At 43.4% G+C, this 15396-nt stretch overlaps 1 protein-coding gene across 1 annotated transcript in view; it reads right to left on the bottom strand.

The window, feature by feature from the left end:
• The window catches only part of Thsd4 (thrombospondin type 1 domain containing 4), a 552037-nt gene that overhangs the window by 503195 nt on the left and 33446 nt on the right, over positions 1 to 15396 (bottom strand). Inside the window, exon 3 of the mRNA XM_085844687.1 lies at positions 10090 to 10159. Within this exon, the coding sequence (XP_085700813.1) occupies positions 10090 to 10159 (70 nt within the window). The remainder of the gene's footprint in view (positions 1 to 10089; positions 10160 to 15396) is intronic.

Here is a 15396-nt window from a genome sequence, read left to right on the forward strand (position 1 = left end):
CACTTGCTTTGTTCCTTTTTCAAGATTGCTTTGGTTATGTTTATTGTCTTGAAATGCCATATAAATTTTAGGGTGACATCTTTATTTCTATAAAAACATTACATTTTTTATAGCTACACTATTCATAGTAGATTCATAGATGGCTTGGGTAGTCCTGACATCATGGGCACAGTCAGCCTTCCAGCCCATGAACATAGTGAGTCTTTCCGTTATCTACGTCCACTTCAGTTCCAGTCACTCTGCAGCATCACTCAGCTCAAGGCTTCACCTCCTTGCTCAATGTCCTGTTTTGACTGGTTGTTTTTACTGTGCAGATGCCCAGCTTATCTTCGTGTTGTTGACTTGGTATCTTGTTATTTTGCTGGGCATACTTGTGAATTCAGAAATTACTTTCCCTCTCTCCCCCAACTTGAGTGCCTCCTCTTTCTTTTCCTTGCCTGAGGTTTCTTCTTAGCGCTCCCAGTTCTGTGTTGAACAGAAGTGGCAAAATACGGGGGACTCTGCTTGTTCTAGCTCTTAGATGAGAACCATTCTCTCTTTCTCCATTGAGCGGTGTCATCTTTTTAATATATGGCCTTTATTATTGTAAAGGAAATTCCTTCGACTCCCCATTTGTTCCGCTTGAGTTAATTCATATACCATTATACAAAAAAACAGATTAAAGTCCACATTTTGGCATGCTGATATCCAATGATTCCAACATCATATTAAATTGGCTATATAAAGCTATAGATCAAAACTCAGTTTTTCATATATATGTGAATGGATTTTTATATTCCATTCTGTCCCATTATCTGTTTGCCTCTCTCTATGACAATAACATCCTATCTTTATAATGATCACCCTACCTGATAAGATAAATATTACATGGTATAAATCTTACAACTAAAAAAACACCACTAGTTTTGCTTATCTGAAGTCCTGTGTATTTCCATGGGGATTTTGAAATCATTTTGTCAACTGCAGCAAAAAACATCTGCTGAAAATTGCATTAGGATGATGTCAAAGCTACAGATCGACCTGGGAAGAATGCCTATCTCAATATGAAGTTTCTCCAGCCATGAGCATTGCATACTTCTCTGTTGATTTAAGTATTTTTAGGGTTCTGTTTTATTTCCTTTTGGGTTATAAGCTGTTCTGTATTGTACTAATACTATGACTAATTTGTCAAATTTAACTTACCCAATTTAACATTCAAGGAATATGATACCATTTGGCACACAGAACAGAAAGGACCTCATGGTATTAAATGTATCCTTTCCTGGGATTTATTCTGTTGCCTTATATTTTATTTATGCATATGTTAGAAACACTATAACAAAGGATTGTTCTTATTTAGACTCAATCTTTGAAAGACACTTTTAAAACTCCTCACACATAATCTAGTATACTTAGTGGTATTTTAGTCAAAGACAGACATATATGATAGTGATCCCATGAGACCCTCTTGCCCAGTGATATCTTAGCCAACTCAGCTTTTGTAAGTACAATCTATGGTGTTAGCATAATGGTGTAATAACCTAACACATTCCTCAGAACACATTCTCCTTCACACATGGGGCACAACAGTACTCATTCCTCTATGTGGACCCATGTTTTTATCTTATATCTTCATTCTCTCTACAGAACTTCCTTTAGGGATGGCAAGATGGCTCAGGGTAAAGTTTGCCATGCAAACTTGGTGATCTGAGTCCAAACCATGTAAAGGTAAAAGAGGAAATTACAAAGTTGTTCTCTGACTCCCACATGTACACTGTGCCAAGTGTATCCATAGACACACACACACACACACACACACACACACCCCAAAGAGTTTTAAAAGGATTTCCTTACTAACATTATTGTTGAGACAGAGTCTTACTACATAACCCAAGCTGAACTTGGATCCTCCCACTCAGGCTCCCAAGTGCTGGAGTTACAGACCTGTACACCATATCCAACCTCCTCCAATAATTCTGACAGGGGATCACCACACGCCATGTGTATGTTTTAAAATGTATTTGTTTTCTCTTCATTTTGCTCAGTATGCAATCCTAGATTGACAGCTTTATTCTTCCAATACTTTAGAGATGTTACTGCGCTGGTGTAATGAGAAGACACAGGAACCGATTCTCAATGCTGCTCCTGTGTATATAACATGGCCTTCCTACTTTTCTAGAGACTTCGAATTGTACTCTTTGCCACTCTCCTTAGGCACATTAATTACAATTGCTACCATTTTCTCATATTTCCAGTGCTTGAAATTCAATGCTATTGTTGGTCCATCATTTTTTGTTATACATTTGGAAAATTTCCTATTTCATTCAAGCACTTTTTCTGTCTCCCATACCTTCTCTCCTTTCTGTACCCTGATTGCACATTGGTCCTGTCTGAAATTACTGATGCTCTGTCCATCTGTCAGAAACTCTTTTTACCATATTTCATCTTTTAGAAATTTGTCATCATATATTCAAATCCACTTGACTTTCCTTCTGTAAATGTTGAGCCTGTGAGTAACCCTGCCCACTGTATTTTTCTGATTGTTGTTTTCATGTCAAAATGTTTGACTTAGGAATATTCTATTACGTGTCTCCCGGGCCTCTGTGAGCGTTCTGAGCATATGGAAAGCCACTTTGGTGGGCTTACTGTCAAACTCTAAAGCACATGCCCATCTCCCCAAGTTAGATAAAGATGATTGATTATACTCCTCATATGGAGGATGACATAATTTCTGCTTCTGTATATGCCCGGTAGTGGCTCAACTCACTGCTGGCCAGCCCGGGCTTGGCCACAATTAGTGTTGGGCATCCTTAGAGTCCTAAACTCTTTTATTTCAGTTCCTAGGAGTAAACCAGTGCTGTAGACACACCAGGCCAGCCACCTGCCAATGGGCTAGCCTGTGGCTCAACAGAGTCTTCTACTTTTGAGCTTTACTCTAGGATATGGTTGAGTTTTAAGAAGCAATTGGATCCTTTGGGGGCACTGTTTGGGATGACTCAACACTGAAGCAAGACTTGTCTCAGTCTTCTATAGTACGTTTTAGATTGAGTTTTCAAAGTCTAGCCACCAGAGCGGACCACATCCCTATTTCTACGTGAACACTAAGCATTCTTTTCTTTCATGATTCCCAGCCGTTGTTTCCTCAGCCTCAGAAGTTTTCCTCACAGGCATGTGCTGACCAGCGCCCTGCCCACGAGCTCTAAGGCCCTCCCTCCTTCTGAGAAACCCCATCCTCTCTGACCATCCATCTCAGACTCACACCATTCTGATCTTCTCTACTCAAGCAGTCTAACAGCTTCTGCCTAGAGTCCACCCAGGGCAGGAAACTCTCCCAAGGCAGTAAGCTGGGAAGTCTTAGGAACTTGGGGGCAAATTAGTCAATTTCCAATCTCTTAGGGATCCCTGTCTTTCATTGCCTAAAATCCAAGAACTCCACCAACACTGGTCATGTTTTTAGGTATTTAGGGTTGTGTCTGCTGAGGGTAAATCTACTCCCAGCTGCTCTCCTTGATAGGAAACAAGCTCACTTCTCTTGTCATGGTTGTTTGTCTTCTACACTAATGTACTGCGATCTCCTGACCATCCTTTTGCTGGTAGGCTTTTAGAGTGTGGCCAGCCTGCAGTTATCATAAACCAAATGGCTATGATCACTGTTACTTGTGTGTTTTAGTCCACATGTCTTTGCTTCTCCAGGGTAAGGACCTAGAAGAGAATGGGCAGGTCACAGAAGGAAAAACATGGTGAGGGTTTCAAAGTGGCTCCCATTTCCAGGTTCTGCAGTTCTGACAGCCCCTGTCCTCAGAACCCTTGTCCTGTCAGCGTGTTCACTGTAGCAGCCGTGGCAGTGGCATCTCAGTATCTTAATACATATTCACCCAGGGACAAATGATTCTCACCAAAAAGGCTTTTGCACACGCTTAGGGACCATTTGGGTGTTCTCTCATATGGGCTGTCTGTTCAATACATTACTCATTTTAAAAAACTATTTTAGTGTGTATGCATATATACACAACAACAATAACACACAAGTGGAGGTCAGAGGATACCCCCTTGGGAGTCAGAGTCAGAGCTTCCCCACCCCCACCCCAACTGGAAGATCCAGACATTTATTCCCCTCCCCACTGTGAGATCCCCACTGCGATCTCCTGACCATCCTTTTGCTGGTCCCCCACTCCACTACCCACCCACTCCCACTTCTTGGCCCTGGTGTTTCCCCTGTACTGGGGCAAATAAGTTTGCAAGACCAAGGGGCCTCTCTTCCCAATGATGGCCAATTAGGCCATCTTCTGCTAAAAATGCAGCTAGAGACACGAGCTCTGGGGGTACTGATTAGTTCATATTGTTGTTCCACCTATAGGGTTGCAGATCCCTTCAGCTCCTTGGGTACTTTCTCTAGCTCCTCCATTGGGGTCCCCGGGTTTCATCCAATAGCTGACTGTGGGCATCCACTTCTGTGTTTGCCAGGCACTGGCATAGCCTCACAAGAGACAGCTATATCAGGGTCCCTTCAGCAAAATCTTGCTGGCATATGCAATAGTGTCTGCATTTGGTGGCTGATTATGGGATGGACCCCTGGGTGGGGAAGTGTCTGGATGGTCCATCCTTTCATCTCAGCTCCAAACTTTGTCTCTGTAACTTCTTCCATGGGTGTTTTGTTCCCAATTCTAAGAAGAGGTGAATTGTCCACACTTTGCTCCTCCTTCTTCTTGAGTTTCATGTGTTTTACAAGTTGTATCTTGGGTATTCTAAGTTTCTGGGCTAAAATCCACTTATCAGTGAGGGGAAAAATTCCTGAATAGGACAGCAATGGCTTGTGCTGTAAAGATTGCAAATTGACAAATGGGACCTCATAAAATTGCAAAGCTTCTGTAAGGCAAAAGACACTGTCAATAAGACGAAAAGGCCACCAACAGATTGGGAAAGGATCTTTATCAATCCTAAATCAGATAGGGGACTAATATCCAATATATATAAAGAGCTCAAGAAGGTGGACTCCAGAAAACAAATAACCTCATTAAAAAATGGGGCTCAGAACTAAACAAAGAATTCTCACCTGAGGAATACCGAAGGGCTGAGAAGCACCTGAAAAAATGTTCAACATCCTTAATCATCAGGGAAATGCAAATCAAAACAACCCTGAGATTCCACCTCACACCAGTCAGAATGGCTAAGATCAAAAATTCAGGTGACAGCAGATGCTGGGAGGATGTGGAGAAAGAGGAACACTCCTCCATTGCTGGTGGGATTGCAAGCTTGTACAACCACTCTGGAAATCAGTCTGGCGGTTCCTCAGAAAATTGTACATAGTACTACCAGAAGATCCTGCAATACCTCTCCTGGGCATATATATACCCAGAAGAAGTTCCAACTGGTAATAAGAACACATGCTCCACTATGTTCATAGCAGCCTTATTTATAATAGCCAGGAACTGGAAAGAACCCAGGTGTCCCTCAACAGAGGAATGGATACAGAAAATGTGGTACATTTACACAATGGATTACTACTCAACTATTAAAAACAACGAATTTATGAAATTCCTAGGCAAATGGATGGATCTGGAGGGTATCATCCTGAGTGAGGTAACCCAATCACAAAAGAACTCACATGAAACGCCCGTTTTCTAAAGCACCAATAGTATGAGAAGGCTTCTGTAACGGAAAGCTTTCTGTTCTTCCATAAGCTTTCTCAGCATCCCACCCGGGGACAGGGTTGAGAGGGTATTCAGTGTTCTTGGCTGCACTTCCCCTGGATTCCGCGCTGCCTAGGACCTATCCTGAGGTCCCCTACTTGCATCATGACCTGCTTATCAGTTAGCAAAGCAAATATTTTACTTCCCTCACTCCGCTCTGTAGTGTCCCTGCTCTGTTTGTTTGAAAGTTTCTATAAACACCGGGCTGCAGAGCAGCTCCCTTTGGCCAGCAGCCCCGGTGGGGAGGTTGTATTTCCTTCCTGTAGCTTTCTTCACTTTCTCCGTGTTCTACAGTAACTGAGAGATTTCAATTAAAACGTGAACTTAATCACTGAGCAATTAAAATGAATTACTTTTCCACATCTAGAAGCTGAAAGACACTGTACTGGGGCTGAGAAGACGGCTCAGCTGACGAAGTGCCTGCCGTACCGCGTGAGGATGCAGCCAGCACCCGAGTAAAGCTGGACACGGTGGCACATGTCTGTAAACCTGCTGCGGGGGAGTTAGAGACAGGAGGATCCTGGGGCCTCATTGGCCAGACAGCTTAGCCCAATCAACAACAGACAGTGAGAGCCTCTATCTCAAAAAAAAAAAAAAAAAAAAAGTAAAGAATAACATACAAGATTAACTTCTGCCCTCCAAACACAATTCATACAGACATACACTTGCCCTCCATACATACACAAAATACATAAATTTAAAGTAAAATGACACTATTCCATAATTTTTTTCTGTGTAGAGTTTGTCTTGGCCATACTTCCTTTTTTTTCTCCTGTTCCTGGTCTCCTCTTTTTTCACAAATAAAGACACACACACACACACACACACCCTCTAAAACTACAGTCATCTGCCAAGTATTAGCAATTAATGGGTGAGCAGTCTTTTGTGGGGTTGTTAATTCTGCCAGAAGAGGAGGCCTTCTGCATAGAAACATCTGGAAAGAGCTACTTACACTCGGCACCAGGTCCCCTCCCCCTGCATTATTACATAGGACAGTTCCTAAGGAGATGCAGCCAGTCACCCGGACAGCACTGAGACGGCATAGTTTACTTGACAGCATTTACAAATTATGTCTCTTGGTCGGAATAACTTACGCTGTGGAAATGCTTCCATATGCTAAAGCTGAACACACCACAGTAACGAGGAAGAAAGGAGAGCCTTTGAGGAGCTGGCTTTCATATATACAATTGACTATAATACGTGCAAATTAATAACTCTGTCTCTAAAGAATTGACCTTTGATGGGCTTATAATTCTTTCTGCTCTTCTCTGCTAACAATCAAGAGTAGCAAATTTTACCCCACATAATAGGTCAGGGAGAATTATGAATGTATCTATGTAATGAAAACAACAAAATAGCAATTGTAAATTTCATTTTAATGTGAAACTCTATGATTTTTTTCTTCCAATTCCCTGGTGCTCTTCACGTCTCAAAAGGAAATCTACCTTCAAATTCCAAAATACATGTGTATGTGTGTGTGTGTGTACAGTGTACATATACACATATACATATATGCACATGCATGTGTGTGTGTGTGCTCCTGTGTAGACATGGGTGCCCTGTGTGTGGTATGTGCAGGTAAGGGAAAACCCTCAGTCGCCATCCACCATTTTTTTGAGACACAGTCTCTCACTAATCTGAAGTTCACCAAGTGGGCTATGATAGCTGGTCAGGAGCCCCAGCCACCCCCCATCCTTGTCTGCCCATGGTGGGATTACAAGGGCATGCCTACACTCCTGGATTTTTAAGTATGGGTTCAAAGTTTTAAGTATTGGTATCCAACTCAGGCATCCCACTGGATAAACCATACCCTGCGCCCACAGTTAATTCCTTTCCATCCTGACTTTAGAGCAGAGGTTAGCAAACTTGGGCCCACCAGCCAAATCCAGCTCACCACCTATTTTTGTAAACAAAGCTTTACTGGACCGAAGCCATGACTATTCATTTACAGGGTACCTCTGGCTGCCTCCCCCTCGTCAGGCGGAGTTAAATGAATGTGACAGAAAGTATGGCCCAGAAAGACTTAAAGTATTCTGGGCAGCTCTTTATAACAGTGTTGCAGCCTGATTAATAAGCGTTTCCTCATTCTGGTCTCTCCGTGGACACACTGTTGCAAGGCCAGTTAATGAGCATTTCCTTAGTCATCTCCTTGCCTGCCTAAGTGGATGCTGCTACTGCCAGCCCTGCTTTCACTGCCAGGTTTTGGGGGATCCCCAGGATGACAGCCACAGTCACAAAAAGCTCTAAGAAAACACTGAAAAGCAACCTAGCACCCAAGGAAACCCACGTGGCCTTCTTTTCTTGGACGAACAGCAAGAACCCTGGCAGCCAAGACACATGTGTTTATTATGTGCAGCAACTGCTCTGAAATGTCTTTCCCCTGAGTGAAGAAATCTATAAATGTCAAGGGGTGGAGGGAACTAGCCTTCAATTGCAAAGTTCTTAATAATACTTTGACGAGGAGGTACTATGTACCAAGTTACGATACGGTTTTGCTTAGTGTTTTAAATTCAATGTTCTAACGCAACTAATAATCCTTTCTTTTTCTGTTATCATGAAGAAGAAAAGACAGGAGAAAGACGAGGGGGGTGGGGCAAGATGGCTCAGCAGATCATGATGCTTTCTGCCAAGGCTGATGATCTGAGTTCAATCTCCAGGACCAGCACAGTGGATGAACGGACTTATGTTGTCCTCTGATCTCCATAGTGTGCCTTGGCATGTATGACACATACATACACATATGCACACACACACACACACACACACACACACACATACACACACACACACATACAGTAACACTTATTTGGGAACCCAGAGATTTGATATATCTATCATTTAGGTATCTTAAAAACCAAAAAGAGATGACAAAATAATTGAATTATTTATAAACTATTTGTAGCTATGATTACATATCTGAGGATTGAAAAACAACAAAAAAGAACGCTGTTAGGGCAAGTCAGTTATTAATACTAAGCATTAATGATTGAAAACACAATAATAACTTTTAAAAACCTTCTACCTATTGAAACTATGGCTGGGGGTGAGATGATAATAAGAGGCTGCAAATTCCCAAATCAATCTCACAAAATGCTGTTTGGACCTTGGCCAGGTCCTAATCGCTCCATTAATTAGTCATTCAACAAGTACTGGGCTGAGCACCTAACTGTGCCAGGCATTACTCTAGAGTCAAAGTAGTGTGTGAGAAGCGCTTGCATGGCTCTGACTTGCCAGTGGGGAACAAGGTACCACAGAGGCTTCTACCTGGTCCAGAAAAGCAGAATGCAAGCTCCCAGATCTAAAAGAAATTAGATAACTCAGATGCGATCACCACCAGCTGCTGAGGTGAGGTTCGAGCTTCAGCATGCCTTCCTTCTCAGTTCGTTTTTGATTCTGAACTTCCCCTGGGAAAGCCCTATCCTAGGAAAGGGTCCTACCAGCTCAAAGCCACTTCAACATGAACAGCTTTTCTCCTCCCAGGACCCAGGGAGCTGACGGAGCCCTGAGGTATTTTGTTCGCATGTCATGTGTCCTGCTTCTCAGAAGCACTGACAGAGCTCCCTGCTCCATGGCCAGGCAGCACCCAGCTGGAACATGTACATGAGGCAGACGGAGCTTGGGGAGAAGTGAGTTCTTCATGTCCTATGGGCCCAGAAAGCCGGTCTCTGGGGACTAGATTCAAGGACTGTGGTCAACTGCCTACTGCAGTGATTCGAAACCTTCCTAACGCTGTGACCCTTTAATAAAGCTAATGTGTGGCACGCTCCAAACATAAAATTATTCCCATTGCTACTTCATGACTATAATTTTGCTACTTTTATGAATTGTAAATATCTGATATGTAAGGTATCTTATATGTAAGATATCTGCTTTGTGAACCCATGGGTTGAGAACCACTGGTCTAGACTAATCCATGGGGAAGCATCCACAGAAGATGGGGTGGGAATAACAAAAGGCCAGGTCCTTCCTTCCCTTCTTTCCTAGAATCCTCCTGGAGATAGAGACTCCCATCAGAGATCACAGCTCCATATGGAAAGGGAGGTTTCTCTCAAGCCACTTCAGCTTCTCCAATCTTCCCCTGCCTGTGACCTTGAAGGTGTGTTCGCACAGGCACAAACTCTGGCAAGCGTTCTCCACTCCTGAGCGGGGCCCCAGCTTGCAAGCTTTTGCAATGCCTTCCCACTCAACTCTAGGGACACAGACTGTAAAGTCAGCTCTGCTCTCAGATCAGAGCACTGACTTCCTATCCAGAAACCTGGAAAAGATGCAAAGATGGCAGAACATTCTAGAAACAGTGCTTCTACTCAGAATCAGCTGGGCCTCACCTCCAGGCAGAAGGAAGATAAGGGAAGTGGCCACAGTGACCCTGCCCCCTCTGGCAGAGAAGCACAATGGCTCTGAGTGGGCAGGACTTACTTACCTTTCTGTGTTCAGTGGAGGGCTGCGGGCAGACAAGCTGAGAACCAAGCAGCAGGAGGGTGCCCAGGGCACTATGGAAGAAAAAGAGCAACAGACAGAGAGGTGAGCATGGTCCTGGCAGTACCTGGAGGAAGCTGGCATCACCAGCTCATTGCTGGAAGGGAGAGGTCAGTCCACCCTGAGTCCTGAGATAAACTCGGAGAAAAGGAAATAGCCCCACCCCAAGGAAGGCCATGGCATGGGGGCAGGTGTGGGGGTCAAGTCCCTGACCTATACCTCCCAACAGTGCTGTAGGTCTGAGATAAGTTCTAGCAGCCTTGGTCACCCCGCTTTGAGAGATGGGAATAGCAACAGAAGTTGGCTCAGGGGTATGAAGAGGGCTGAAAAAGATGGTCACCATCCCTCACACAGACCATAGAACAACCAGTGTGTGTAGGTTAGCAGGGCAATGAGGTCAGCATGAAGAAAGGGTCTCTAGTGCTGGCCCAGGCCTGCTCCAGCATCTGTAGCGCCCTTTGATATCGCAACATGCTCTTCGTGGTGGGATTGACAAGCTTAAGTGGGATTACTGTCGCTGCCCCTGATTAGAACTTGTCATCAAGCAAAGGAAAAATACCCTTTTTAAAAAAGAGTCTGGCCCAGAGATAATAAAAAACAGTATGATATATCTAGGCATGGATCCTGATGCTGCCAGCCCCTCCCACCTGGGTGATCCTGGGCAAGCTAGCATCTCTAAACATTAAATCTTCTCATCTTCTGGGAAGATCCTGGAAAGTGAGAATGCGCGGGGAGGAAGCTAAAGGAGATATGGGTGGGGCCTGAGCTGGAGAGATGGCTCAGTCAGATGGCTTTACGGTGCTTAGCACCAAGCACAAGGAGCTAAAGATAATCACCCCAGAACCCACATATCAAAAGTCAGGTGTGGTGGTGAGAATTTGTAATCCCAATGTTGGAGAGGCAGACACAGGAGCCATCCTGGGGCTCTCTGGCCAGCCAACCTAATGTGGCTACTCAGTGAGTCTCACAGTCAGTAAGCAACCTAGTCTGAAACACAGGGGGTACAGTGCCTGAGAAATAGCATTTAAAATTGTACCCTGGCCTTCACCTGTGCATAAATGTACATACACACACACACCAGCCACAAACATACACACATACACAAACACATACACACACATACACACACACATACACACACACATACACAAACACATACACACACATATATACACACATATACACACATACATACACACACATACACACACATATACATACACATACATACACAAACACATACACACACATACACAAACACATACACACACACATATACACACAGAGTCTGGGCTTCTAATCAACAATGCCATTATTTTAAGCACTCTTGGATCACTGCATCTTTTGAATATTTTTAGTGCTTAACCCTAAAGGCATTTAAACTAAGTTTACAGCAATTCCCAACCATTTTGAGCCCTCCACCACTGAGGGGTGCAAAACACTGCCCCATCCAAAAAAGCCACTGTGTGGGACTAGGAATGAGGAGAACAGAGAGTGGCAGCCAAGGCTACCAAGTTAGAGGCAGGTTCCACTCTTCCTTCAAGCAGCCGGTGTGCCACCAGGCCAACTGTATTGTATGAGCATGTAATATTAAGTTCAGGGCACAGGTATGAAAGAGCTGAGCCTCTAGCTAGACCACTGCAACCCAGTAGGATTCCCCCTTGTGGCCACATGCTCTATCTGCGCTCTCAGATGAACAGTTACATCAGTGGTTCTCAACCTGTGGGCCGCAACCTTTGACTCAGAGCTCAACTAAGATGATCAGAAAACCCTAGTATTTACATTACAATTCATAACTGTAGCAAAATTACAGTTATGAAGTAGCAACAAAAATAATTTTTTTTTGGTTGGGGGTCAGCACAACACGAGGAACTGTATTAAAAGGTCACAGCATTAGGAAGGTTGAGAGCCAGTGATCTACACTGTTTGGCGGCCACATGGCTTAGAATAAATAATAGATGGTGATGTCACAGAGTCTTCAATTTACTCTAAGAATTATTTACTAAAACAAACAAACAAAAATTCATCTATCGAAAACACCCCAAACACACCTTCATTGCAACGTTTAGTTTCATTTGTTTCAGTTTTTAAGAAATGTCTTTTAGGACAGTGCCTTATTCTAGATACCCCAGGCTGGGCAGGCACTCGCTGTGTAGTCCAGGTTAGCTTTGAACTCTCAGAAATCCTTCTACCTTAGCTTAGTCCCATCTGGGTGATACTGGGCATGCTCAAATCTTCTAAGCCACAAATATTCTCATCTTCTGTGAGGAACATGAAGCATGAAGCAGATGCAAAAACATCCAATACAGGCAGTAAAGTCAGAGAAGAGATGATTTCAGCACCTGGTGTTGGGAGACAGCCCGGCTGGGAAAGCACTTGAGGTATAAGTGGGAAGACAGCACTTGGGTCTCCAAAACCTCAGTGAAAAAGAGGCATGGTGGCACAGGCTTGGGTTTGTCTTCTGTTTTTGTCCTTGTGTTTAAACTATCCTTTCTCACAGAATATATCCTGATCACCTGACTGTAGCTTCCCCTCCCTCTACTCTTCCCAGGTCCTCCCCACCTCCCCTCCCATGTGTCTCTGTGTGTTTCTCTGCATAATGTCTGGCTGAGGGTATCTATATCTAGATTTGTTCCCCCTCTGCATCAGGAGGAAGCCTCTCTGATGATGCTGAACAAGACACTGGTTTGTGACTATAGCAGATGTCACTGGGAATCATTTCATTACTATGGGGCCTTTTCTTTTTAAAACTAGTAGCATTTGGTTTTACCCTAGGTCCTTGAACTACCTAGTCTTAGGTTCTTGGTCACCCAAGCAGTGCCAGATATGGGTTCCATCTTGTGAAATGGGCCTTTGGTTAAATCAGATATGGGTTGGTTACTCTCATAAGCTTTGAACCACCATTGCCCTAGCACACTTGGCTGGCATGACACTGTTGTAGATCAGAGGTTTCCGGGTAGGTTGGTGTTTACATTCCCCTTATCATGTGCCAAAACGTGATGAGTACCTTCCTGTAGCAAAGATGCTAGAGTGTAGGGATGAAGGCTCTGTGTAGGGACCGACTTGACTTCCCCAGTCCAGTGAGTTGTTAGGCCTTGTCTACAGCAATAGGGCCCTGCTGTCAGTTTGTAGAGAGCAACCTGTAGTCTTGGCCACAGCCTGGGTTGTTTGGGGGTTCTCAAGAGACAATCCCTTTTCACCAATAGTTCAATTAGATTTAACCCAATTCCAGCACTGGAAACTTTATTTGTGAGAAAAGATAGCCAGTTGGGACTTAGTTGTCCCCATTATTCAGTGATTTCATTTAGATCACCCTCATATGTATGCATGTGCATATGTATGTATATGCACGTGTGTGTGTGTGTGTGAAGTTTCTACTATATTAGGTTTCCATGCTACCTTTCAAATGTCCCTTAATTTTAACTGTTTCTCCCTCAACCCCCTCTTCCCACGCTGTACCTAATCTTTCATCCCAGCCTCCCCATCCATCCATAATTACCTATTCTATCTCTCTTTCCTAAGAAGATCTACGTGTTCCCTCTAGTCCCTTACACTATACCTACTCTCTATGCTTCTATGAATTGCAGCTTGGTTATCATTAACTAAACAGCTAATTTCTACAAGTGAGTGAATACATATGAAATTTGTCTTTCTGGTCTGGGACATCTCACTCAGGGTGGCGTTTTTCTAGTTCTATACATTTGTCTACAAATTTCATGATGTCATTTTTTTTTTTAATGGCTGAGTAGTGCTCCATTGTGTAAATGTACCACATTTTCTTTATCCAATCTCCTATTGAGGGCCATTTAAGTTTTTTCCTGTTTCTTGCTAGTATGAATAGAGGAACAATGGACATGGTTGAGCAGGTGTCTCTGTGGTAGATGAAGTGTCCTTTGGGTATATGCCCAAGAGTTATGTAGCTGTATCTTGAAGTAGATTGATTCCCAGCTTCCAAAGGAACTGCCATACTTATTTCCAAGGTAGCTATACTAGTTTACACGTCCACCAGCAATATCTAAGTGTTCCTCTTACTGCACACATCCTTGCCAGCATGAGCTGTCAGGGGCTTGGTTTTGTTTGGTTTTTGGTCTTTTCTTTTCTTCTCTTTTCTTCTCGTTTCTTTTCTTTTCTTTTCTTTTCTTTTCTTGTTGAACTTATCCATTCTGACAGGTGTAAGATGGAATCTCAAAGTAGTTTTTATTTGCATTTCCCTGATGGCTAAGGATGTCTAAAATGTCTTTAAGTGTTTCTCAGCCATTTGTATTACTTCTTGTGAGAATTCTCTGTTTAGATTTATACCCTATTTTTAATTGAGTTATTTGTTTTCTTGATATCTAGTTTCTTGAGTTCTTTATATAGTTTTAGATATTAGCCCTCTATTGGATGTACAAATGGTAAAATAAATAAGGAAGAGAGAGAGAGAGAGGGAGAGAGGGAGAGAGGGAGAGAGGGAGAGGGAGGGAGGGAGAGAGGGAGAGAGGGAGAGAGAGAGAGAGAACGAATACAAACGAACGAATGTTTCCATTCTGTAGTCTGAATGGGATGGATTTGAATTCCAGCACTAGGAAGGGAGAGGAGGGAGGGCCCGAGGACTTTCTAGGCAGCCAACCTAGCCAAAACGTCCATCTTCAGCTCAGTGCAAATCCCTATCTCAAACAGTTCCTAAGCAATGACATCCTTATATGCACACACATTTATATAAACACACTTATATACACGTATGTATGTATGTATACACATACACACACACACACACATACACACACACACACACACATACACACACACACACAGAGCAATGGACCAGAAAAGCCACCCAACATGTGCTCCAGTGCACAGAGAAACATCTGGAGATTGGCTCCCCAGACAGTTGGGAGAAGGTGGTACTGTCTACTTGTATCCCCACTAGATTTTGTTTATCTAAGAACTAAACACACACACACACACACACACACACACACACACACACCTCAGCTTGAGAACATAGGCCCCCAGGTTGCATGACCTTGGTTAATCACATTCTTTCCCACGCCTCAGTTGCCCAAGTCTGTAAAATGGGAATCATGAAGCCTGCCCAGGGCACCTCAAGGGAGCTAATGTTTAGGAACATACACTTTGAACCTGTGCCTGCAAATCAGCATAATTTCTAACCCAGCCAGGCACTGTTTACTCTTTTCAAAGAAAACCAGATTGGGGTGGCTTCATTACTAAGCAAGCATCAGTTCCATAAATGTGGCCATACCTCAGTCCC

The sequence above is a fragment of the Mus caroli genome, unplaced genomic scaffold (genome assembly GCF_978045245.1).
Source record: "Mus caroli unplaced genomic scaffold, Mus_caroli_1 scaffold_11, whole genome shotgun sequence".
Lineage (NCBI taxonomy): Eukaryota > Metazoa > Chordata > Mammalia > Rodentia > Muridae > Mus > Mus caroli.